This window comes from Hirundo rustica, chromosome 17, assembly GCF_015227805.2.
Source record: "Hirundo rustica isolate bHirRus1 chromosome 17, bHirRus1.pri.v3, whole genome shotgun sequence".
Lineage (NCBI taxonomy): Eukaryota > Metazoa > Chordata > Aves > Passeriformes > Hirundinidae > Hirundo > Hirundo rustica.
In genome coordinates, this window is record NC_053466.1 from 9,922,645 (window position 1) to 9,948,241 (window position 25,597).

At 43.6% G+C, this 25,597-nt stretch overlaps 1 protein-coding gene across 6 annotated transcripts in view; it reads right to left on the reverse strand.

Annotated features, from left to right (window-relative positions):
• TAOK3 (TAO kinase 3) overlaps positions 1-25,597 on the reverse strand; it is a 74,618-nt gene that overhangs the window by 34,782 nt on the left and 14,239 nt on the right. For 3 of the 6 annotated variants that reach the window (XM_040081114.2, XM_058422850.1, XM_040081116.2), the window contains 6 exons: positions 7,191-7,280; positions 5,790-6,000; positions 3,578-3,649; positions 2,583-2,684; positions 2,268-2,313; positions 1,526-1,622 (listed from right to left, as the gene is read on the reverse strand). In XM_040081114.2, coding sequence (XP_039937048.1) covers positions 1,526-1,622; positions 2,268-2,313; positions 2,583-2,684; positions 3,578-3,649; positions 5,790-5,909 — 437 coding nt within the window. In that variant the 5' untranslated portion in view covers positions 5,910-6,000; positions 7,191-7,280. Of the gene's footprint in view, positions 1-1,525; positions 1,623-2,267; positions 2,314-2,582; positions 2,685-3,577; positions 3,650-5,789; positions 6,001-7,190; positions 7,281-18,246; positions 18,321-18,668; positions 18,774-19,230; positions 19,262-25,597 lie in introns of those variants that run through there. The other 3 variants (XM_058422849.1, XM_058422851.1, XM_040081115.2) reach the window with 3 other exon arrangements.

The following is a 25,597-nucleotide window of genomic DNA, read 5'->3' on the forward strand; positions in this document are numbered from 1 at the left end:
CCAAAGGGATGGAGCATCTCTCCCACAAGGGAAGGCTGAGAGAACTGGAATTGTTTAGCCTAGAAAAAAGAAGGCTTCAGGGTGACCTAGTACCCTTCCAGTACCTGAAGGGAGCCTACAAGAAAGATGGAGAGAGATTTATTCCCTGTTTACAAGGGATGGAGGGATAGGACACAGGGAACAGCTTTCCACTGACACACAGAAGGGCTAGATGGGAAATTAGGAAGGAATTGTTCCCTGTGAGAGTGGGCAGGCCCTGGCACAGGGTGCCCAGAGAGGCTGTGGCTGCCCCTGGATCCCTGGCAGTGCCCAAGGCCAGGCTGGACAAGGCTTGGAGGAGCCTGGGACAGTGGAAGGTGTCCCCTCCATGGCAGGGGATGGAATGGGATGGGCTTTAAAGCCCCTTCCAAGGCAAACCATGCTGTGATTCCATACCGTGGCTCAACAGCCACATCAGGTATCAGCAACATATCTGCCAGCCTCGTGCCTGCAATTAAATCATAAAAACAAGGAGAATTTCCTCCTTTTCCATCGCCAGCGCCACGCGCGAGCAGCCGCGCGGGGCCTGCACTGCCGCTCCCTCGCCACTGGGTGGCGCCCCTGCGCCAGGGCCCCGACCCGCGGGACCCGCTCCCAAAATCGGGTCCCAAACACCAAGAATTGGGTCCTAAACAACAAAATCGGGTCCTAAACAACAAAATCGGGTCCCCAACCCCCCAAATCCTGCCCCTCTCTCCCTCAGCCTCGCCGTTCCCGGCGGCAGAGGAGCTTCTCCCCGGGGCTGTGCGCAGCAGCACAGCGCTGCTCCCCGCCCAGCCGGGGCTCGCTCTCTCGCCTCTCTGCCGCAGCAGCCACCAAACCAGGAACGTGCCGCTGCCCCTCGTTTCTGGGCGAGCAGCTTGGCATTCCCACCTCAGCAGCTAAAAGGCGGAACACCCCTCGGATGAAATCCAGGTCACAGCAGCACAGGACAGCTGGGGTTGGAAGGGAGCTATGGAGAACACCCAGCCCGACCCCCCGGAGCAGGTGACCCGGGAATGTGTCCGGTGGGTTGGGAATGTGTCCAGAGAGGGGAAATCCACCCCCTCCCCGGGCAGCTGTGCCAGGGCTCTGCCACCTTCCATGGAAAAGTGCTTTGGTTTCTCCTCAGGGAGTTTTATCCTCGACTTACACTTCCATCACCTGATTGTGCTTCCATCAACTCTGTGGCCCCTCTGCGACCAAAAACCAGGCCGTGCAAAACCAATAGTTTCACTTATTCACATAATGTAAATATGAAAATGTATCTAGCCTTGGAAATAGTCTAGCTCAGTGAATTCCAATTTATTTGGCACGTTTGGGGTGATACTCTTCAGTGCAACGCTCCTGCATAGGTAGCCTTTGTTACCAGGCTCTGCACAGAACAATTGCCAACAAGGCAGAGAAAATGTTGATAGAATAACTTTTTCCAAGGCTGGTTAAAGCCAGGGAAGCAGCTTTGAGACTCCAGGGAGCAGCAGATGAAGGGCAGCAGCCCCAGCCTCACCTGTGGATCCTACAGTGGGAGTGCAGGTAGGCCAGCCCCTGCAAGGCACCGTGGGTGATGGCAGCAATCTCCACTTCCTGGAGTGGTTTCTTGTGAACTACGGGGGAGAAAATAAATCAAGAAAATAAAACAAACCATGAGAAAATAAATGGGATATTTTTCTGAGAAAGTGTTTTTTAAGGAAAGGAAGCCCACCGATCTGCTACAAAGAGAAATTAGGGAAGAATTCTTCCCTGCAAGGTTTTTAAGGTCCCTCCCAACCCAAACCATTCTGTGATCCTGTGATCTTGGCCCCCAAGGAACACTAATTTTTGTAAACTTTGGCTTTCACTCCCTATTTTGACTTAGATTCCCCTATTTCTTTGCAGGTGCTGTTCCAAGGTTGAGGTCACATCAACCTCCTGTTCTAAAACCCATCTCTAATTGTTCCTCCACACTGCAAGGCAAGGACAAAGGTGATCTCTGCAGGATTTTATTACGGATATTCTGAAAACAGGCAGCTGAAAAAGGCACAGATTACAGGAACATACCTTTACATTTTTATGCCTTCATTTTGACAAAATTAAAATGTTCATACCAACTATCTAGCACTGGGAAAGCCTCAAATTCTTCCTAGAGAATGGAGCAGGACAGACAGACCAGCTGTACCATCTGCAAAACCCCACTCTGAGGAAACAGCCTCCCATCAAACTCAAGGTGGGGAGCACCAGCAAAAAGAAAATCCAAGACAGATCAAACTTACCTTCTAGCAAATCAGAAGCTGATCCTAAACAGTACTCCATAACCAACTGCAAAAGAAGAGAACACCATGCCTTCAAGTATCTCTGGAAGCATTTTGAAACTAGAAAACATCTTTACATGCCAAATTTAAATCACATGGTGGCTTTAACGCCCTGATTAAGAAAAAAAAAAAGTGAGTAGTAGGTTTTGTTAGTTTTCCATCAGAAGATGCAAAATTTGACTTTATTACTGTTCACCACAGACCCAAAGCTATTTCAGTGCCTGTGCTGAGGATTTGAGTGCTGCAGTAAATTTGCTGTAAATGCCCCTCACTCACCCACGCTGTGTGCTCCTTCAGGTAACAGCCCTTGTACTCGATGGTGTTGGGGTGCTTCAGCTGTTGCAGAAACTTGACTTCTTTGATGATATCCTGCCATTTCTAATGAAAAAAAACCAAGCAAAAAGTACAAATGCATTTCTCTTCTTAATCCTCTACATCCTTTCACGCACCACACACTGTAGGACAGCCTGAACAGTGACCATGAAACTATTTTACAATATGAAGATGCAAAGTCAGTGTTGCAAAAGCACAGCTGTAAATCAGTTGTCTGGGTCCCTACTGCACTGAGATACCCCTAAAAATGTATTTAACAGCTTGAGGACTGCCAAAATACTTTTTTCCCATTTTAACTGCAATACATTTTATTTAAATGTTACTGCTTTGCAAATGGAAGTGTTCAGTGGCCTCAAAGTTAGTAAGAAGCTACAGAGCATAGCAGTGAGCTGCTCACCTTCTGTAACAGAGCACAAAGCCACTGACACTTGGGAGACCAACAAGCAAGCAAGGAAAAATGAGTTTAAACCACCCCTGTTTGCTCTTAACAAACAAACACACCCTGCACATCCACACACCAGTCCAAAGGAACAGTGGGTTCAAGTTACACACAAAAATAAGAGGAACAATTAACAAGCAACAACTGAAATGAGACTGAGATTAGCAGGTCTTTGCAGTTTGATAGATCCTCGAGAGTTTCAGAGAGCTGTGCTCCAGTGTGCTCTTAACACACTCCTTAATAAAGTTATTTCTGAAACAAGCCCCATCCAGGCATTCTGAATCCCCACTCACTTCCTTAAACTGAGCTATTTGTCAAAATTTGCATAAACTCATTTTCTCTCCCCAAACCTCCATGATTCCCATGGAAGGGAGCAGCAGCTCCTGCATTAGAAGCTGTTCTGCTGGGGTCAAAGCAGAGCTGCAGCTCATTTCACTGCTCAGATTTCCACTGGAGCTGCCACAGCTCCTGAATGCACAATTGCCTTTCTTCCTCTTACCTCATTCGTCTGCTTCCCACTATAGGACATCTTCTTGACTGCCACCACCTCATTAGTGTGGGAATTCGTAGCCTGGAGTAGGGAAAGAGAAACATTGAAAAAAAGCAAGAAACAGATTGAAAAAAGCTTCAATTTTTTCCCCCGTCTCCCCATGGAGTGAGCTGTGCCTGTGGCAAATGCAGGATTCTTTTTCCTATTTTCTTGCAAGCTCCTGCACCTCAGAGACATCTTCCTCAGGATGCAACTATTAGGACACGTTTCCCTGGTTTTATCTGTCCACATCCACTGTTCCTCCCTCAAACTTTGTGCCACTTCTCTGTTGGTATGTAAAAGGCCAATATTGCACCTACTGAGAACCTGCAAAATAGTTCTAGAATTGCACAGAAACAGTTTTAGATGAACCCTTAGGCAAAATGTTTGCCAGAGAAACAAAGTGGTGTATCAAAATCTCCATGATTTCATCCAGAAACTCCACACAGCACTGACATTCTTAAACAGCTATTTCAATTTCCAGCTTCAAGAAGATGATTCAACTTGGAATTTATCTAAATTCAAAAGTTTTTCTTTCACTGCACTAGATCTTAGTTTTGAGACAAAGATTATGCAGTCATCAAAATTCTACTTTTCTGCAGCCTGGATGACGTTGGGATGGTAACTGGAGGCTAAAAACTCAGGTTTGGCAAGATCTCTCCTTGCCTGGACTGGCACTGCCCTCATTTCTGCATGTTAAGGGTAAAAAACATCAAGCTTTTGGTCTTGAAACAGTTGCTGAAATCTCTGTACATCCAACCATATTGGGGACAAAAAAATTAGTGACAGTTAAAAGCTTAAAGTATAATAGGAGCTAAATGTGGTAAATCCTCCTTGCAAGTAATGTATTAACTAATGACATTTTTTGAGGCATGTGGGGACTTCAAAGAAAAAACTCTGAATGAACCAGTGGAGCACAGGAATTACTGAAGGGAGGTGACACAGGCCCCTGACAGCACACACTCCTCAGATGAGACAGAGAAAGCTGAAAATGAGCAGCTCTGGGATAAGGCAAAGCCCTTCCCCACCACTTGATTCAGCACAGAGAAGATCAGGAGTGTTTCACTCCATTGTATGAATGCTTTCTTTCTGCCTGTCACATTAATTCCAAGTAGCTCCACCTGACCATGGTATCTGTCCTTCCAGCTGGGACCTGTCACTGAAGGACACACTGCCACGTTCCCAGAGCTGCGGGGAGAGTTCTGGCTGCACCAAGTGCTTGGGATGCTCCTGGCTGAGATAACTCCCAGGGCTGTATGAGCACACCTGGAGAACAGCCACTTGTTGAAGCACTTTTGGGTCTATTTGAGATGATACCTTGAGAAATTATATTGTTATGCCTCAAAATACAACATGAAATACTTATATGACATAAAATTTAAGGTTTCTCTCCTTACAACAGTTCCACCAACATCTCCATCACTTCACACAACTCCAAACAGTGAATTGGGATGCTTAAAATAACCCATGCTACCTATTGCCAGCTAGAGGTGTCAGGGATCTTATCTGGATTCTTTACTGTCTGATATTCAGAAAGACAATTCCAGTGAACCTGATCCTCCTGAGTGCCTGACCATGGTTCCAAGCAGCTTTAATTTGGTTTTAACTTTTTTTTTTTTTTTAATATTGATTTTATTTCAGTCTCTAATGCCAACTGGATTATAATTATTTTCAGTTCCAGTATTTTGGATTTGGCTTTGTTTGATACCAACTGTAAAAGGACCATTTTTCTCATTTCCAGATTAAATTCTCTTGCCTGTATCAACGAGTGCCACACATCCTTCCTGCTTGAATTCCCATTCCTCTGAGGACTCTCTCTTTGTTTTTGCCATAAAGGAAATGGCAGTGATTTCCAAGCATATAAACTCGAAGTATCTTGAAACTCCAGTATGGCAAATGAATTTTCAGCTGTTTAAGTTCAGCATCAAACAGCACAAAACACCATAAACTTGACCTAGACAGTCGGGTGCACTAGTAAGACTATAGTAAACTGCTACTAAAATACAGCTGGAACATTAAAGAGAACAGGAGTGGTTTGGAAACACTTATTTTTGAGATATGTTATCACAAAACGGATGCACACAAAGCACTAAAAACTCAAGGAACACCTCCTTCTACAAATGCCCCAAAACCTCACTTGAAATGATTCCATTCCCCAAAAAAAAAAAAGAACTCTACTTACAAAATAAACTGCTCCAAAACTTCCATGTCCAATTTCATGCAAACCCACGAATATTTCCTCAGGATCATCTTTGTAGAACAGGTCAGCTATCTCTGGGTCCTTTGGCACCCCTTTGCGCATGTTGAAGCGTGTTAGGAACTGGTTTGTGCTCTCAAGTCCCAACCAATTCCTCCCTTCATCGACAGCGCCGTTTGCAGACAGCTCTCAGCACCTGCTGGCAAAGCTCATCTTTAATCTGCTTCCCTTGCACGTGTTTCTGTTCACACTTCTCTGACAAACGAGCAAAAGGAGAGGAAACACTTCCAGCGGCAATAGGCTTCACCATTGCTTCCTCCCTCCAGCTAATTCTTTTTAATTATTAGTCCTATTTAGATAGAGAGATTAAAATGCATTCAGGATACAACAGCTCTTTATCTCGCACAGGAAGCAAGTGCTGCAGGGACACTGAAGTCCACTTGAATTCAAGAGTCCTGTTGCTATGCAAAACATCCTGTGACAGGAGTTTGTTATTCTTCACGCCGGGCTCCCAATGTGTCAGTTTTCAGACTCCCTCTCTTGTTCCTCCTACTTTCCTGGGCTGTTTGCTTTGTTTCTCTACTCCCAATTGCCAGCTGGTGCTGGTGGAAAAGTCAGCTGCTATTCCACAGCCACACTTTGCAGCCATGTAATTGTTATTTCTCTCTTTATTTACTCAGAGCTGAATGACAGCCAGTGCTGCTGAACTGCAATCGCTCCCAGAACATGGAATTGCTTTTGAAGAATCCTAAACTCCACGATACAAGGCAGATCTTTGCCTCCTGAAACTCTTCCCTTAGCACAGAACTGAGCTGCATCTATATGAAAGCTTTCAGCATTCATCCTCAAAATTTTATTTGTGTGGGAAGGGAAAAAAAAAAAGGGAAGAAACATCCTAATATCAGGAAGTTTTCCATTTCTTAATAATACATCTGGAAAAATGTGCATTGACTCATTAAATACTGGTATGCAAAGCATTGATGGGGTCCTTTACCTATGTGCTTTTGGCCTGTGAAAGGCAGCAGAGGAGCTGCAGCTGAGTCACCTGGAGCACTTTCCATCATTCTGGACCGAGTCTCAGAGCTGCTTTCACACCTGTGGTTCAGCACCTCATTTCCTGAGGCCACATCTTGTCAGTGCACAACAAACTCCTGCACACACACACCACAACCTTCAGCCTCTACCATGATATAAGCCAGGGCAACATTCAATGGGAGACCAGCTGAATTGTAACCATCAGATAAATTTTAAACTAAAACACATAGAGAAGGTTTTGGACTTCAAGTGCCACCTGGATGAATGCAGAATTTTGGCCTGGTGCTGAGACAGCCTCCCTAGCTCAGGGTCAGTGATGGAGCAAGGAGAGGTGCAGTTAGAGGAGCCCACCTGGATAACTGTGGCACCAACCATGCTCCGTGGCTCACATTCCTTCCAGCAGCATCGTCCAGTGCTCCCAGCCCTCCAGACTCTCCTATTCTGCAAAGAAAAACAAGGATCTGTATTTAGAAAAATGATTTTCAAGTTTTACAGCTTATCCTAACACACAAAACCACCACATCCAGTAAAGGCCAGTGACTATAGGGCTCCACTGGAAAGCACAAGGAGAATTGGCTGGGAATGTTAATGGTGTGTCTTTAGGTGAGGATAAGCACTCCCTGTGCTCCAAAGCCCTTGGACTATATATCACTGGAGGACAGAAATCCAGGAAAAGAGGTTAAATGCCAAGTTCTTTGGCTTTTATAAAGACTCTTAAGCTTGCCAGGGCACAGGAAGTTCCCTCTCAGACCCTGCTTTTTAAATCAGCTATAAAAAGGACAAAGCTCAGAAAAAATCCCCATCCCTGGAAGTGTCCAAGGCCAGGCTGGACAGGGCTTGGAGCACGCTGGGATAGTGGAAGGTGTCCCTGGCCATGGCAGGGGAGTGGAACTGGATGGGCTTTAAGGTCCCTCCCAACCCAAACCATTCCAGGACTCCCTGGGAAGCAGACAAAGCTGCGTCCATGACTTGACTCTGTGCTCTCCCTGATGACACACAAGATTCCAGGGAAAGTGCTGGGCATTAGCAAGTCAAACACTGCTCAATTCCACCAGGGAGGGTATGAGCAATGAAAAGATGGAAAAGGAGTGCCAGCCAGTGAGCCCCATCAGCTGAAATCAGGTCACAGTGAGAGAAGTCACCCACTGCAGCCACCCTCTCCCATGGCTGTAGGAACACCCCCAAAGAGCCACTGCTGTCCCCTCAGGGGAGTGGGACACAGGGAGAGCTGGAAATCAGCCTGAACTCATGGAAAATGTCATCGTGTAGCTACATGCACAGCAGAAATGCTTCCAAGTTAAGCATAGTGCAATAGTTGCACTGCCAAAATCTGAATTCATAGGCACCTGATTTAATGACACACTAACTCATGCTCTCCTTTATTAGGGAAAAAAAATAAACGAGCAGAAATCTTCCTGCTAACAGCAAACATTACCGAAAATGTTATTTTTGTTACTTTATCTCACCACAGGCCGATACTATTGGGCTGTTAAAAGGCTATTTGAAGAGCATCAAAAAAAGATCCTGCAATGTTTTGCTTTTTTAAAAAAATATCTCAAGTATAAACAAAAGCCAGATGAATGAAATGATTATTCCATTTCAGCTGATTGGCCTCACCCAAAGGTGCTATATTTACTACAGCCCTGCAGTCAGGGCAAAGAATGCAGTATTTCAGGTCTGGCATTCTTCAGCCAACAGAAAAATCCATCTGGCTTTAAAAAAAATAAAAACAAACTGATGGAGAAAACAATTTATCCATCTCCAGTCAAATGAACCCTTCTGCCATTATGAAAGCAGCTCCAGTGTTCAAGATATTTAAAATGGGAGGCTAAATGTCAATACTTAAGAGTTAAGCCCTAAGTAATAATGTCATTTTCCAATTAGGGCAGCCACGAGTAATGAGGCAAGTAAATCTTCTCAGTAAATCTGCTTAGCAGGACTATTATTTCCCAGTAATGTATAACAAAAAAGCACAGGGTGGAAAGTGTATCAACAGCAACCTGAGTTGTGTTGATTGAACATAATCACAGAATGATCCACAGGATCCCACAAACACTGTACTGACACCAGCACCAGATCCACAGTTTGGGGCTTGGACAGCGTAAAACACCACAGATACACATCACACTGCTTCCATTTGGGCTGGCAAGGTCACAAATCCTTAACATCACAACTCTCCTCTAAGTGTGTGGAGACTGAAATAAAAATGCTCTCAAATCAAGGCAAAGCACCGTAAGAGTTGAGTGCCATTAGTAGAAAAAACTTAAGTTTAAGGTATGGTCAGTTTGAGCAGGTCCTTTTCATTACCAAAGTGCTGAATTAATACTCCAAGAAACAATTTCTATTAGAAGCCGGATTTCTGCTTTTCATCCTCATAAAGCAGCATTTGGGGTTCTGCATGTCCTGAAGACCTCAAAAGGAAACACCATTAATCACACTGGCAGTGACTTAGGGGAGTAACAAGTGACTCAAGATTTTGAGGGTTTGGGAGATCAGCATTTTGTTCAGACAGCAGAATTTCCTCAATGCTCAGCAACGCTCCCATTCTAAAAGCATGAATTAACTGCTTTTGCTACAGGTTGCACAAAGGTTCTCTCCTACCACTTACTACTTCCAGGTACTGCATTAAAAACAACAGAAAACACCTTCACCTGGATATAAAGAACAAAACACAACTGGAAGCACTTTGAAGAGGAGCCAAACTACCAACGTTTCCAAATAATCCATGGATTTAAAAGTATGTCTGTCAGTAAGACAAACTTGAGAACTCGAAGCGTGTGGCTTGTGAAAACAGAGTTTGAATTGCATCTCCCAGCGCCATAGGGCTGTTCCAAATGTGCCCAAAAACACACAAAATTAATTTTAGTTCCAACTACACCAGGGTACTTCCCAAAACAAGGACAAAGTTTTCCACTTCATGCAGAAAAACAAACTACAGGAAACAGGGTGGACCAGCAGCAGATTCCACTCAGAGGAGGAGCAACATGACATGGCTCATGCACCCATTTTTAGACACCTATTTTGAGGGGAATAAATTCACACCGGAATTATTTTCCCAAGAATGGCAAGCACAGAGCCCCATTTCATCACTTCACTCTCTCCAAAACCTGGAATACAACGTAAAAAAAGAAATTCTGAGATAAAGTCAGCTGATAACTGTCCTGAGTAAGAAACCTTTCGAGCTTGGAGTAAGGAAGGTGCTCGAGTTCCCCTGCAGTCCTCACCCACAAACTGACACGGTTTTGTTGGTCTGATTTGGGCAGTTTTTGTGTTGTTTTTATGAAGCTGAAGTTCTTCCCCTTCCCTTTAATTGGTGCATATGGCTGGCTGGCCAGGCCAAACACAAACACTCCATCCTGGGCTGATTCCCTCACATGAAGACCACAGCCTTGGATGAACAGCCCACTATTTCAGAGAAGCTTTTTGGAGAACACTCTGGAACCCCCACGTTTTAAGCTGTTCAGTATCATTTCTTTCATTGTTAAGAACCACTTTTCCAGCTAACTTGATGTAAGTGAACACAATGTGTGTTTTTTCCAAGCACTTCACCCATTTTAATGCTCAAGCCAGTCAGATTCACATACCTGGCACAGAAACTCAAGCTACGGACAGGGCATACAAAAAACACCTCCACTGCAGCCTTTGTTTGCTTAAATTAATCACCAATTCCAAGGCACTCAGGAAAGATTTCACTCTGGTCTAGAAGCAGCAAGTCCTCTCACGTCCTTTCCCCAGATTTCTCTGAAGCCAAATGATTCACTCAGTATGGAACCGGAACAGAAGGTACCCAGTGTCCTTCAGCAGGAAGGACAAATGTTCCTGAGCATTTGGGGCTCTGCAGAGATCAGGGCAGCGTGCCCCAAGGGCACACAGCAGGAGGAGCAGCCTCAGGAGATCGGGACACAGTCTGCCAGCAAAGCTGGACAACGTGAACACAACCGCACCAGCGGTACCAGCTCCTCAGACACCACCTCCATTCCACTGCTTGGCTTCTCCAAGGAATAACTTCCCACAACATCCAAGTCAATACCCACACACCATTCCTATCAACATCTGGGTGCAACCACAGCTCCTCATCACCTCCAGCTCCTGCAGGGAAGCGCAGGAATTTCCCTTCGGAGCGTCTGGCTCTGCAGTGCACCTGGAATTCCATCCCGGCACCGCGCTCGGGGCTCAGCGCCGTCCAGAGCTCGCGTGTGCATCAGGTCACGCGGAGTTCACACATTACTCATGCTAATAAAACCCTGAATCACAACTCTTCTGACCCAGGCCATCGCTGCACGCTGCCCCTGGGGTATGAAATCCAGCTAATTACTTGCAGGGCTTGTTGTAGATAAATACCTTCACAAAAACAGCCTTTTTTTTTTTTTTCCTGATGAGGAGCAGTAGTTTTAAAGGAAACATTCAATTTATAATTCCCCTATGACTGCTATTTGTGCGGCAAAAGACAATAAACTTATTAAAAAATTGAAATACAAGACAACCTTATTAAAACAATTAAAAAAAAAAAATAAAATCAGCGGGCTTAAAGTCAAGAAATAATCCGTTTTAGTCATCGGGAATGTTTCAACAAGTATGAAATCAAGCCACAGGCCAGCCCTCCCCAAAGGAACGGTCCCAGTTGTGCTCTGGAATTCCACTGCTTTGCTAAACATGGATAATCACAGCTACCCAAAATCATGGGGTAAGGCCTGGGCTTTAGCTCTAAAAGTCAAACAGCATCATTCTCACAAGAGATATGTAATGAAAAAGCAAGAGGCACTGGGTGTAGCTTCCCAATAGTTTTACTGTTGAATTTAAAACAATTTAATGAAATATGTATGCCCTCGTTAAGTTTAAGGGTAACTAATGTGGCTTGGATTAGAACCCGTATTTTACCAAAAAATCTAGAGAGCATTGTTAGAGTTTCTCAGATTTATTTAACAAGATTGAAACACTTCCAGTCATGAAATAAACCTTGCCTAATTAAAGATAAAGGGAAGAAAAAAGGCTTCCTGCTCCCAGCAACAACATTTCATAATATTTCATCATGGCACACTTGAAATAATTCAGCAGTACATCTGGAAGGGAGGAAAGATCCATGAATCATTTTAAACCCTAACATACATAAGCCCAAATAACATCATACACAGAAATACAAACTCCATCAGATCTTCTCACCAAAACATCTCTAAAAAGCATCACAGATCCTCATGAAATTGAGAAAATTGCCTTTCTATTTTCATCATTTATTTCTTCCCTTTAGTGTTTTTATCAGGCTCTTCATCATGTTGCTTAAAACTCCAGACCATTATAAATTGATGAGTATTATGCTATGTGTGCTACTCAGAGGCACAAATAAGTCATCGGATTTGTTTGTGGGAGCCCCAAGAGACACCAGCACACTCAGAGTTTCCTACCTATTAATGTAATGGCTTACAGAGAGCTGGGTCCATTTTGTGGTTTAAAGCTATTTTTAGGTACTTTTGAAAAAGAGTTTATATTTTGACCATCACATAATCAAGAAAAATAAAACAAAAATCCCATCCAGCAACTGACAAATCCATTCCCGGAGCTTTCCAGAGTGCCCAGGGTGATGGTGAGTGAGAACTGAGCTGTGAGAATTATAACTCAGAGCTGGAGGATCCCGTTGGGGGACAATGAAGCCACCACAGTGGCCACCAGGTCATTTAAATAGCAAATGAGGCTGAAGCCTCACCTCCATCTCCAGTTCAAGTTTTGCTGAAGTGTAAGAAGTGACTGCCACCGTAACTCTGAACGCAACAAAATTCCTTGTATTTTAAAAGTACTTTCCTTATCATGACTTAGATGGCTTGACCTCTGAATTGTCCCTTAAAGCCAGAAACTACAGGGACTGTTAGATTTAACTACCTGAGGTTAACATATGTTACTGGACAGTTACAGTGCGTTAGTCAAGGAAAAGGTGTGTTTTAGGAGAGGCACATGAACACATTTACATAAGCAAAGCCTGAGATGCCATTTGGGGCAAAATGGGATTTCATTATGTAAGTGCAGGGCAGTGAGTAACAGCCCTGGTGTAGTTACATGGATTTTGTCATAAACATCAGCTGACTTTGAAAAAGGAGTTTTCTATTTTAAAATCCTGTTTATTCTCTTTGTGCAAGAAAACGTAAACTCAGGTACTGATTTTCTGGAAGCTGCATCACGGTAAAACTGGCCAGAAGGAATCGCGCAGGAGGTCCTTACACAAAGCAAGGAAACAGATCCAGGCTGTGTGCGTGAAGGGGGAAAAGAAAAGACATTCCCTGGTCATGCAGGGTGAGAACACTTCTCACAAGCAAAATTGTAGGGTTTTAATTTAGTCCAATTTGTTAGGACTTTTTTCTTCTCTTTGAAGGGACAAGGGAAGGGATGTGTGAATCATGTTTTTCATGACTCTAAGAAAATCCAGGAATCTTCACCATGACTGACTATTCACAAAACACCCCCAAACATCGATTTTACAGAAGGTGAGTTGCACAGGGCTGTGAATGTTGCTCCTCCTCTCCATGGATAAACGGGAAAGGTTTCTCATCCTGACCTGCTGCTGGTTTATTAAGCAGAGAAAGCCACAGCACTCCAACACATTTCCACAACATTCCCAGCCTGGCTTTCCACGTTCCCATGAGACATGTCCCGCACGACACCTCCTTTTCACTGCGTTATACTTCCCCCTTTCTTTGCCCCCTGAATCCCTCCCTGCTACAACTTCTCCTTTCTCAGCCCTCCTTCCTTCCTGCCTGCTCTGTGCCAGGCAGAGATAACACTTTAGGAAACAGCCCTTTGGACTGCTTCAGTTTATCATTTCTGCTCTGCCTGCCCTCAGTGGCTCCAGCACATCCAGCTCTCCTCCTGACCTATTTATAGGCACAACTGCAAGCATTAACATAAATAACAGGAATTTGTTCCATGCTGGCAGCATTAGGAATGGCTACACCTGTCTCACTCAGGGGCCAAAGTCTGCTTCATCAGTGAAGTTAAACGAGAAAAAGCTTATTTGGGAAAACCCAAAAAAAAGCTCTCCATTTCCTATGGGAATATTATTATTATAGGATGATAGACTTAATCTAGCAGGTACCAGCCAAGGAAATATCAGTCATTAATATTACATGGCTTACCCACTGGCTTTCTAAGTTTGTTCTTTTATAACCTGCAATTTTTATGGCCATTAATAAAAGAGACAGAATGAAATATGAGTGGCTAACATCCAAAATCTCCTTATTATCATCTAATAACTGTGTCCAAGAAGAGAGTGTTTGTCCTCTATGAAAAGAGCACTGGATGGCTGAAAGTCTGGAAAGAAGAAAAAATCAAATGCTGCTTTTATTCACAAAGAACTCCAAGTTTGCTGTATCAGTCATCACACGTATTTGTAAGACAGCTCCCTCATCTTCAGGATCATTTTAACACCCTTATGACAATTACAGCCCTTAATTAATTGCACGCAGAAATTATCAGTGTTATGAAAACACCAAAGTATCATGGTGAAGAAATAGAGATTTTTTTTTTCCTGCCACAATACAGCAAACCACCCCCAAACAGGATGACAGAGACTGCTGAGATGGAAAGAAAACCCACAGTGAATGATGCCAGCTTTCAGGCAGGGGTGTAACTGGGAATAATGAATGGCTCCTCCCAGGTTGGAGGCTATAATGGGGATCACATGAAAGGAAGGGGCGGTAGGGGGGAGAAAATTAAAAAAGAAAATTAAGAAAAAGTAAGAAAACCCTTAATATATTGTCAAATATATCCATTACAAGTTGCAGAGTAAAGTTAAGGAAGAATAACAACCAAAAAAAACCCCAAACCAAAATCCTGCAGAATTCTAAACAAACAACTATTTTGCTTCAGCAGATTAAAAAAAAAAAAATCTGACTTCAGACTGAAATTACAGCCACCATGCCATGTCATTATTCCCATTTTATGAGAATATACAGCACCCAGAGAATCTTTAAATAACTGGATAACTGAGAGGTTCAGGTCCGTGATTTCAGCCTTAAGTTTTGTCATCTTGGGTTTTGTCAGGTCAAAAAAGGCCCTTAATGTGGCTTTAATGCAGAAAAACTACAACTTTAAATTAGAACTGGAAGGCAAACAAAAATTTGCTTCACTGAGCACTGGAATCAGATGTGTAAAATGAACTGAACATCACAGCTAAAGTCAGAGCCTTGTTCAGGCAGAGTTTTTGTTCCACCAAAGGGAGGTCGGCAGAGGCAGGGACAAGGAGAAAGTCACCTGGATTAGGATACGCCACCCGTCCCCTCAGCAATCTCTCTTCCATATTTTTTTAATCAGCATTGCAGCATTGAAGAATCACTACAAAGTTTTAACTGACTTTAATTCTCATTTTAAATAATCTATGCTTAAATTTCGTTTTTCCACTCGAAATTGCAAATGCAACTTTCAGCGCTGCACCCTCGCGCACGGGGACATCCTCAGATGTGCTTTAATGTGCTGGAATTTAATATTTCAGAATGTTAAAGGCAGAGAGGAAAAAAAAAATATCAGTAAACTCAAACTACTTGGTGCAAAGAAAACACGGCACAACTAAGGGGAAAATAAGAAATGTGACTAATCTTCTCACAGGCAAAGAAAGTAGAGTCTGTCTCCCAGGACCTGGTGGGTCCTTTTAGGAAAAGTGGAAGGTAGATCACCATGGAAACTGAGTATTTTATGAGCTACTTCAGCAGAGCAATTTGCTATGATACGAACATAATCAGGCGAGCAGCAGTTCCCTTCCAACCAACTAGAAAAGCTTTTAGCACAAACAGTGAGTGCATTTCTGTCTGCTGGAATTCCCAGAAAATGAAAAAAAAAAAAAGGATGCTGCAAAAGACACCACAGATATCAGCTGGAGAAAACATTATCAAAGCTTCAATCCAATTTTCTGGTCACTGATGGAGACATCTGAAGACTCACAGAGCCCAGGAAACGAAGCCATCAGGAGGGGAGGGTCAAACTTCCCCACTGCTGGCCCAGCTTCTGTGTCAGGTCCCCAAATCACATCAGATCACTGCACAAAAACACCGAGTGACAGCGTTTGGGAGGGGGGCTGCAGGACAAGGGGAGCTTCTGTGGGTGGCAGGGATGGACACTTATGGCATTTGAGGGCAGGGGGGACAGGCAGGAGAAATTCAGGTCAGAGACATTCATCAAAAGAAGAAAATATAATAAAAAGGATAGCAAAGCAAAATGAAAGGCCACCACAATTTAGAAACATCTCTATTTCTGCATGAGAAGCTAAGGAAGTGGCAGCTGATGTTGGAATGTGTGTTCAATGGCTAACAAAAATTCAGGCTTTTTGGCAAACACCACACAGGAAGAACCACGTGGAGACTGCTCTGAGATATGACTGAGCTTATTTTTGCTCTAATGACAATTTATTATTTTGAATCACCACCAAAAAAGCCATTGAGCAGTTTTCTATTTTTGAGATGGCTGCTGGAGTAATGACACAGATTTGTGCGTACTGAATTAGCATCACCAAAAGGGTTTTGGCCACTTATCTCAAAGACAATGTTAATTCATAGCAGAGGTGATAAATCACTATATTAAAAACACAGCCAGGTCCACCTTGAGTGACTCAGACCTGAGAGATCTCACGGCAGAACAGGGGCTGGTGAAATGCATTTGGTACAAAAATAGGGTAAGAGACAGCAGTAGTAGTATTTTCAGCTACTCTATACATCACTCTGAATTTTAAATTAATTGTAACCACACAGGAAAAAGACCTGGGGGTTGCTGCAGATAGCTCTCTGAAAACATCTGCTCAGCAGGCAGAGGCAGTCAAAAATTGGCAAATGGAGTGTTGGGATAAATGCAATGACAAGAAGCCATGGCCAAAAGTATGGATGGACATAAAAATATTACATGTTTCTATTCTGATTATAGCAACGAAGCCTCAATCAATGAATTCACCCATTTGCAACGCTGAGTGCAAGGCTCAGAATGAAGAGCTCAGGTAACTGATAACTGCAGTGGAAAACAGAAAAACTTCCCTTTGGTGAGGAGACCACGAGGGCTGCCCAAGCCCAGGATCGAGGAGAATCCCAGCAGCACCTCCCAGGGTTTTATCCCCATCCTCAGGAGATCCAGTCCAGCACGCCCCTCAGTCACACACACGTGCACCACACACCATTTCCCTGGGGATTTACTTCAGGAGCTCTCTCTCGAGCCAGAATTTCACAGTAAATCCCTGGCAGACTCCCACAGAATCCAGCATGTTCCCTCTCCTAACTTCACTCTTTTCTTTCCTTCACATACACCTGCTGAAACCATCTGACTCCAAACCTCCTGTTACCCTGCAAAAAAACTGTTTTAAGCCACGTTTATTGCTCCTGGTAAGAAATTATCCTTGCCAAATATTACAGTTCTATTTGATACGACACTTCAGTGTATTCCAACATCTAGAATGACAGCTGAAGATAATGAATAAAAACTCTCAATTTATTTCATATTTCCATGGCAAATTTCTGTAATGAGGAGAGAAAAACCTCTTTTTCCTCTCTGTAGAGTTGTTTCCATCTAACAGACAAATTCCAGTTATACTTTCTAGGGCTCTTTGGAACTGTCAAAATTATTCCAAGGATGTTCTGGGAATCAGAGCCACTTGAAGTATGGTTGCTGTAGATAAAACACTGATCGAAACCTCAAGCAGCATCCCGTGGATGCTGTCACTACCAAGCCTGGCTCAGGACTGCTCCCCACTGATAAACAACTACATTTTGACCACGGCCAGAGCTAAAACATTACAAATATTGCCATGAAGCATCCCAGTGTTCCACAATTTCCTAATTTGATCTAAACAGCTTTCTCAGAGCCACTTCAGCAGCTAAAGCCCAGTCTTTTCCAGAGATATGTTCAGGCATCACTTGACCACTTAGAGCTTTGTTTATTTGGACAGATATTGAGATAAAATAGCTCCAAGCCACCACAACTGTGTGAGCAAGGCCCTGGTTACACAAGTGCTTATTTACATCTGCTGCTGCAGCAAGGCTGTCTTCACAGGGGAAAAGCACCCAGAGCTCAAGACCACCAGACAAGGCTGGGCATCCTTGATTTTCAGTCTTGACTTTTGACAGAAACTCCCCATTTTCTATGAAAAAAAAGTGCTCCACTACTTTTTTTTTTCCCTTCAAGCCTTGCCTTGAAAGCAATGCTAAACAAAGCAGGCTTTGAACGTTGTAGCAGAATTTCAGTATCGTAATCTTAAATCTCATGCAATTAAGCAATTAAACTTTTCTAAGAGAAACCAAAATGGTCTTTTTGCTGAATAAAACATCTATAGTTCATTCACTGATATGATCTCGATGCCCTACTTGTTACCATTTTAACAAGGGGGGAAAAAAAGCCTGAATGGAGATTAAATAGAACATGAGGTTTTTGTCTAAAGACAACTAATCTTAACTGCTACAGTAAAGCTTTCAGCTCCAGGAATGTCTCTGCCAACAGTGTTTTCCCCTGCAGGCAATGTTGTTGGACCTAAATCAGAAAAAAAAAAAAAAAAAAAATCAGTCATTTACGTCAGTCTATTCCAGTTCTGCTTTCTATTAAGACAGACTGAAGTCCTTCCCCAGCAGCAGGGCTGGATAAACCTCCTGTGTTCCCACATTTCATTCTCCTCTCAGTTCATGATGTGAACCTCACCTGCTTAGGAGGTGGGCATTCAGCTTAAATTCCTCTAAGAAATGCATTTATGTGAGATACAGGGTTCTAAGCCACAAAAATACACCCTTCACAGCATTAAAGGCAAATTCTTCTGAAATAATACAACTACTTTTTTTCCCCCTCCAGTTAAAAATATACAAATATCTATTCAACCACTCCTACCTTGTGATTACAGTTTCTTTTCCATTTACCTTTTGTAACTTAGATTTTGGAAAAACGTGTGTTGAGGAAAAAGAGCAGGGAAATGAGGTTTGAGGAGTTCAATACCTGTGTTAAGCAAGATGTCAACAGATAAAGCCAATTTTCTCCTGATAAAGAATATCACCCAACCCCACTGCAGCCCCAAGAAGCACCAGACATGCCCACAGGATAAAGGTTTTTGTGCAGGGAGGTATCAGTGCCCATGAGAAAATACTCATTTTTGGATCCATAACAAGTTGATGTACAAGAAAAAGATGTTCAGTTTCCCAGAGAAATGGTCCCCTCACTTGACCCTTCAGAGAATATAAATATTATTTTGTTTTGCAGATGGGAGAAATTAAAGTGTTTTGCCTGACAGTGAAGATTTTCAGAACCATTTTATCAGGCTTAACCATCCTCATACCAAAGAAAAGAGCCTTCTTTTCTGTGATATATACTTTAAATAAGGCCATCCTGTGTTTTTTATAACCTAGAAGTGCTTTTAAATATCCAAAAGCCCATGTGAAGGATTCTGCATACACACCTGTCAATTCAACACCCCAAATAACAGCAATTCTCTAAAAAAACATAGAAAGGGTTATTTTTTTAAATGAGGGAACAGACACAAACACACTCAACTCAAATGCTGGTACATCCTTTGCCTTTCCATTCCCCGAAGCCAAATTCCCGCCTGCCTCCCCATGCTCCCTCAGAAGAGCTTCCCTTTTCATGACATGTTTTGTACAAGAGTCTTAAACATTAATTAAGCCTAACAGTCCTCAGAGATGTTAGCTCCGCTATAAAAAGGTTTCTGGATCAAGTGGCTACTGAAGGAACTGGCATCTGATCAAATTTTTAAGAGTTATGCTCCCTGCTTTATGAATTAATCAAGGAATTACCAGTTTTTGAAAGTCTCCAGCACTACTTGGTGCCTCGTGTACATATTAACAGCCCTATTTTATGGATTCAGCATCCAAGGCATAATGAACCTAAGGGGATATTTGTAGTAAAACTATGAAAGAACCCATCGTCTAAGTGAGGAATATTTTTAGTTGGGGACAGCCTCTCAATTGCAGGGCTCATTATTTTGTTCTGGTTAACTTTAAGCACAAGTTGAGACACTCCACGCATGAAATATGTTTTTCTGCAGACGGAGGCATATTGCCATTAATCAAAGGAATGAAAAATTCTAGTATTAACTAGTAAATTCGTGAGAGATAAATCTTTTACTTTATGGTCAGGTCAGCCCAAAATGCTGAAGGAGCTCAGGGGACTTTAGAAAGTCACCTGGATCAGGGTCATTACTGTACAGGAACTTCTCAGCTCCTAGAAAAGGATACTCTAGACAGGAAGAATGGGGAAAAAACTCCTTTACGAGTCTTCCTAACTAATCAATACCTAGTACAAATCTGTAACTAGATATAATTTGAGAACAAGAACGGTCTTGGATGAGCTACCCTGAGTTTTTACACATATAATTTTAAAGCTGTTGCCTCCAAGGAAGGAAAGCCTTCAGGGGAAGCTGCACTGAACTCTTCTGCTAAAGCTATCTGTATGAAATAACTATACATTTTGGTGATTTTTCTTTGCATTGCTGAAAAGAATCAACACTTTCAAAAGCATAACTACAGGGGAAAAAACACCAAATATGTGTATGCGACCAACACACACCAGAATTTATTCTAACCCAGCCAAATTTAAGTATTATGTGACTTCGGCAAAAAAATAAATATCAAAAATAACCACAGAATTTCTCTCGCAAACTCAAGCACAAAAGCTTCCAACCATTTGAGATGATGCTGTCGGAAAAACTCAGCTACACGGTTCTTTGGTGAGAAGCAAACTTTCCCAGAGAGAATATGAGGAGCACAGCAAGGTTACAGAGCAAGGCTATACTGTGCTTAAACTCTCCATTAATCATAGATGAAGCCCAGCAGAGGAACTGCCTCTCCTCGTCTTGCTCTCTAGGGAAGTGCAGAGCGGCGAGGTTCAGCTCCAGGCTTCCTCTTTTCCAGGCACGGCAGGGACGGGGCCCCCTCCCTGTCCCACCTACCCCAGCCTGGGGCTGGGAACCACCAGCTGGGCCTGGCTTTGCAGAACTGGCTCCTCGGCCAAATGCAACGCTGCAGTTTCCCACTGAGAGCTGCTGCTCGCTCCAGCGCTGCTGCAGCAAAAGCCCGTTTCTGCAATCCAGAGCAGGCGCTGCTGGGCGTGATCGGGAGTAAGAAAAGCACTTTAAGGACTCGCCTTCTCCCAGGAAAACCTCAAGTAATGTAATTCCAACCCCCCTCAGATATTTCATTGCGTGCCCAGGAAGATAAGGCACACATTGCCCATTCAGTGTTTCTGAACAAAGGAAATGCCACCCAAAATGCAGGGCTGAGAAACCTAGTGAGCGTTTTCCTGTTCACTTCCAGATTAGCCCCCAACACCAAGATAGGCGACCTTCCCAACCTGACAAGCCCCACGTTAAAACAGTCATAGGACACATCAGAAAGATAAGTACCATGCATCCTGGGCAGCCAAAGGAGTAAATTCAGGGAATGTTCCCCAAGCATGAGATGATCCTGTGTTTCCAGGTCTTACAGCTTCTACACAAAGGAGGTGGGTAAGGGCATCCCACAGAGCCCTGTACACTAACAGCCTGGCGCTCCACTGCTTCCCAAAGCTTCACCTTTTACTCCCCACCCTCACTTAGCTGTGGAAAAGGAAAAGCCATAAGGATCTCTTGGATTTGAAGTAGGTCTAGAAATGACAGCACTCCACTGACACTCTGGGGCTCCTCTGGAACACCACGTGCCTCCAGGGAAGGTCCATCCCTGCGTGGGAATCCAGGCTTACACACGGGAACAAACAGGCACATGAGCTGCTGAAGCAGCAGGTTGGGTTTATTTGGATAATGCTGAAATGAGAACTGATCCCGAGACTCCACAAGCCAGAGCTGGGTATCTCATCTGGCACGTTCAGCTTGCAGGGAGCCACTCCCTTCCATATCCCTCCAAAGCACCTCTGTCCTCTCCTCCTCCACCCTCCCGCCTCCCTCATGGTAGAAGGGAGCTGTGTCCCATGCCAGGCACCCCCAGCACCTCCAGCCCAGCAGCTCCCTGTCTCTCCAATCCCATCACACAGGACATCCCAGCAGGGCACAGTTCCAGGATGTGTTTAATCCCATCCTCCCTGTGCTGCTGCACACGCAGTGTGATCCCACTGAATGCAAACCTGCACCGGAACACACCCTCCAAAGGCCCTTGTGAGCCTGCTGGGCAAGGCACAGCCCTCCCAGGCTCATTTCTGTACCTGGGATCAGCGGGTATCCAGGAACTCCCCAGGAGCTCAGACCCACCACCAGCTACACAATCTGCTGCTGCTAAGGGCCTGGAACTGCTTGTGAGCGACACTTGGCTCAGGGGTCACTTCCAGGAGTGCAGAAAACAACAAAAAAAAGAGTAAGAAAAAACGTGGGGAAGGTTTCTCAGAATTATAAAGTGCTAAAAATAGAGACACCATCCCCCCTCCAGTGACAGCAGGGTAAAACTGAAATTTCAAAGCAGAAACACATTTTCACAGCAGTGCCACAGGACAGAAAGGGAAGAAAGCGCCATCACCTTTATAAAGATTTGGCTTAAGCATCCCCATTAAAAAGGGATAAATAGCAGCAGCGTGTAATTATTGCAGTAATCCAATATATTTTTGTGTCCCCAACACTCAATTAAATTTATTGAGACTCCAGAGCTACTATACACAGCTTGAGAACGTGTAGCATCTGCTACTTCCAAGATGAGTCATGGTAGGAAATTCCCCTGTATTTTCTAGGAACCAGCCAGGCAGCCAGTGATTGAAACAGTGATGTGACTGTATATGACACCCACACAAATGAGAAGAAGTAACTTCTATCAATAAATGTACATTATATTTAACATACTCGCTGCAGATTTCAAGTAAGATATTACAATTAGAAAGCTTGTTTTGGGAAAATATTCCCCAGTTTAATTTGAATGCAATGTAAATTTTGCCAAGAAACGTTAAAGGTCAGAAGAGACTGGAAGAAGAGAAACTAATTTAAATAAATTGCAGGAATTTGAGGACATTTTGAAGAAGAGAAGTAAATATGCAACAAAGCAGCACCCCACAGCACCTGCCTCCATTTTCAAGTGTTGCATCACCAACTCTATAATTTTCTGTCCCTCCCCAAACTTTAAACAATCTCAGCTTTCCCCTTGCACCTTCTGTTTTAGACAAAACTAGAGAGAACCAAGTTATCTCACCTTCTGAGTTCCCCCCAAATCACCAGACTAGAAATGCTTCACTTTCAACAGCCACTCTGCTTCCTGCATCCCCAGATGTTCCAAATGACGGAGATACTTTGTGTTCACTCTGCCAACAGCTGGATCTGTCCCTGTCTCCTCACTCAGACGTGTGACATCCCCACGAGAGGCCCCCCAAGGACACATCTGCCTCTAGACTGGCCTCTGGAGTAAACCCTAAACTTAAAAGCATCCTGGTCATGTCCATCTCTCACTTCCAAACAAGTTACCACCATAACACAGGCACTGTGATGTGCAAAATTTACATTGACCTGAGGTTTGAGGTAAACCAGAATAATTTGGATTTTAAGAGCCAGGTCACGTTACCAGATGGCCTCTAGGGAAGGAAGGCAGCCTCACCGACAGCACTGAACTAGTTCTGACTTAGCAGGTACTGAGTCGTTTGCTAGGCAAAAAAATTCAAGGTCCAACCCAAACTCAGGAAGACAAAAGTTTATACTGTGTTGATCAGTTTCAGCATTTTCAGTCCACAATCAAAACAGCTGCAAAGAAAGCAAGTGGATGTAGGACTGAGATGAAGATTCAGTTTTGGAGCGCTGGTTATGTATTTCAAGCTAAAGACATTTTTGGATTTGACTTCTAATCTGACGAGAGCTCAGACATTTGTGTGCAAGCAGCCAACTAATAACCCTTCCAGATAAGGCCTGGAGCTCCTAGAATTACCAAACAGCAGGAGTCTCACCTTCAGAGAGTACACCATGGCCTTCTTGAATTACCAGGACTCTTGATAAAAATCCAGAAGGACAAAAGAGAAATTCCACCTCACTTTTGAACACCTGAAAGTCACATCCTCATTCATCAACGGAGAGAGCCTAAAACAAATCCACCACAAACCAGCGACTGGAAGGATATCTGCTAACACAAGAGCATGGACACAGAACAAGAATCACTAATTTTCACCAAGGAAGAGAATGCAAAGAGGATCAAAAGCCCTCAGTTTGAGGACAAAAAACCATTTGCTATACCAATAAAGGGATAAATCCAGAAGTGAGAGTTTGGTTTCACCAGATGAGTCCCCAAACTCATGCAGGCTCCCCCTGCAACCCCAGACCAGTCTTCAGCTCCCCTGAGAAAAAACTTTCAGTGAATTGTGACACCACCCATTTATCTGCAATATTTATACTGACAGTGAAGTTCTCCAAGCAAGAACTTAGTATTATCATATTTTCACCAAGTTTGGCTAAACGTGGTACCCATTTTGAATAGTCTGCCATGTTATTGTAATAAATTAGAAGTAGCATGTCAACAAGGACAAAGGGAACTACTAACACACAGTTTTTCCCAGCACTTATAAGAGCCCCATTGCCAGCCTAAAATATTTTTTTTTTTTTTTCCCCCAGACATTTAACTTTCTTTGGAAGATTTCTGGTCAGGGGCTTTTCAGAAAACACCTGATGTAAAGTAAAGCTGGAATTCTTTGCAAATATTTACACTAAATTAAGGGTTTGTTCCAAACTATCAGATCACTACAGCTGACAGCAATAAAGCAAATCACAGACCAGGCTGTAGGAACCCATGGTTGGTTTTAGCTCTGAAGGAGAGTATCAATCTTATCAGAATATCTTCCTTTTCAGACATCATATGGCCTTCAATTGTACAGCAGCACTCATTCAATACCAAAGCAGAATCCACAGACATCAACACAATCATATTAATATAGTGTCCTGTTTCTAGCTGCAATAAGTGCTACAATCTGAACAGCATACCCAAAAATTCTATGTTCACAGGTCTACTAAATTCCCAGGTGCCTCCTGCTTCCCCAAAAACACAAATCCAAATTCCCTGAAGCAACAGTAAAGAGCACAGACAGGCCTGTGCATACAATGGCCTCCGTCTGCCCTTCTGCATTTCAAGTCATGCTACAGGAAGCACTACTGAAACACAAACCAAACCAGATTTGTCAGAGATCTCTGGGAGTCTGAAGAGCAGCACATGGGCAGCTGTGACAGGAAACCTGCTCAGCAAAATGGCCATAACATCTCTGTCATGTGTCACCTTTCTAGGGAAGTGCCAGCTGCATGCCCAGGAGTTGGTATCAGTAAGAGAAGCGTGGGTAATGTCAGTAATTAATGTGCATCATATAAGATGTGCTTACAACACTCCCATTTCCTTCTCCATAAAGATTAAAACTGTGGCTTCTAAGTAGCTTAACCGCTCAATGGAGACAAGCACAGCACTGCTGCTCCCAAGTACTGCAGGAAGTGATTCTCCAAACCAAGGTTTTGGATCCAGCAGTGCCTCCGAGCAATACGGGCTGCTGGGCACACAAAGTCACTCATGGCCAGAGCTCCACCTCAGGGACATCTGCAGAATCCATGCAGTGACCTGGCTGCCCCAATTTGAGTTTCAGCTGCCAGTGCCTATGAAGCACAGCATCCCTGAGGGGCCCTGATGGGATGCAGAAGGAGCTCAGCTCCCAGCACAGCATTGCACAGTCTGAATTACACTCCTACACTGCAGCTCGGCACTTACCTAGCCTGGATAAAAGGAAGACCCAAAGATCTTACCTGTGCTGGCACTGCATGAATAAGTACATTTAAAATGCTCTTTTCCACAGAGGATGATTCAGCTACCCCACTATACACG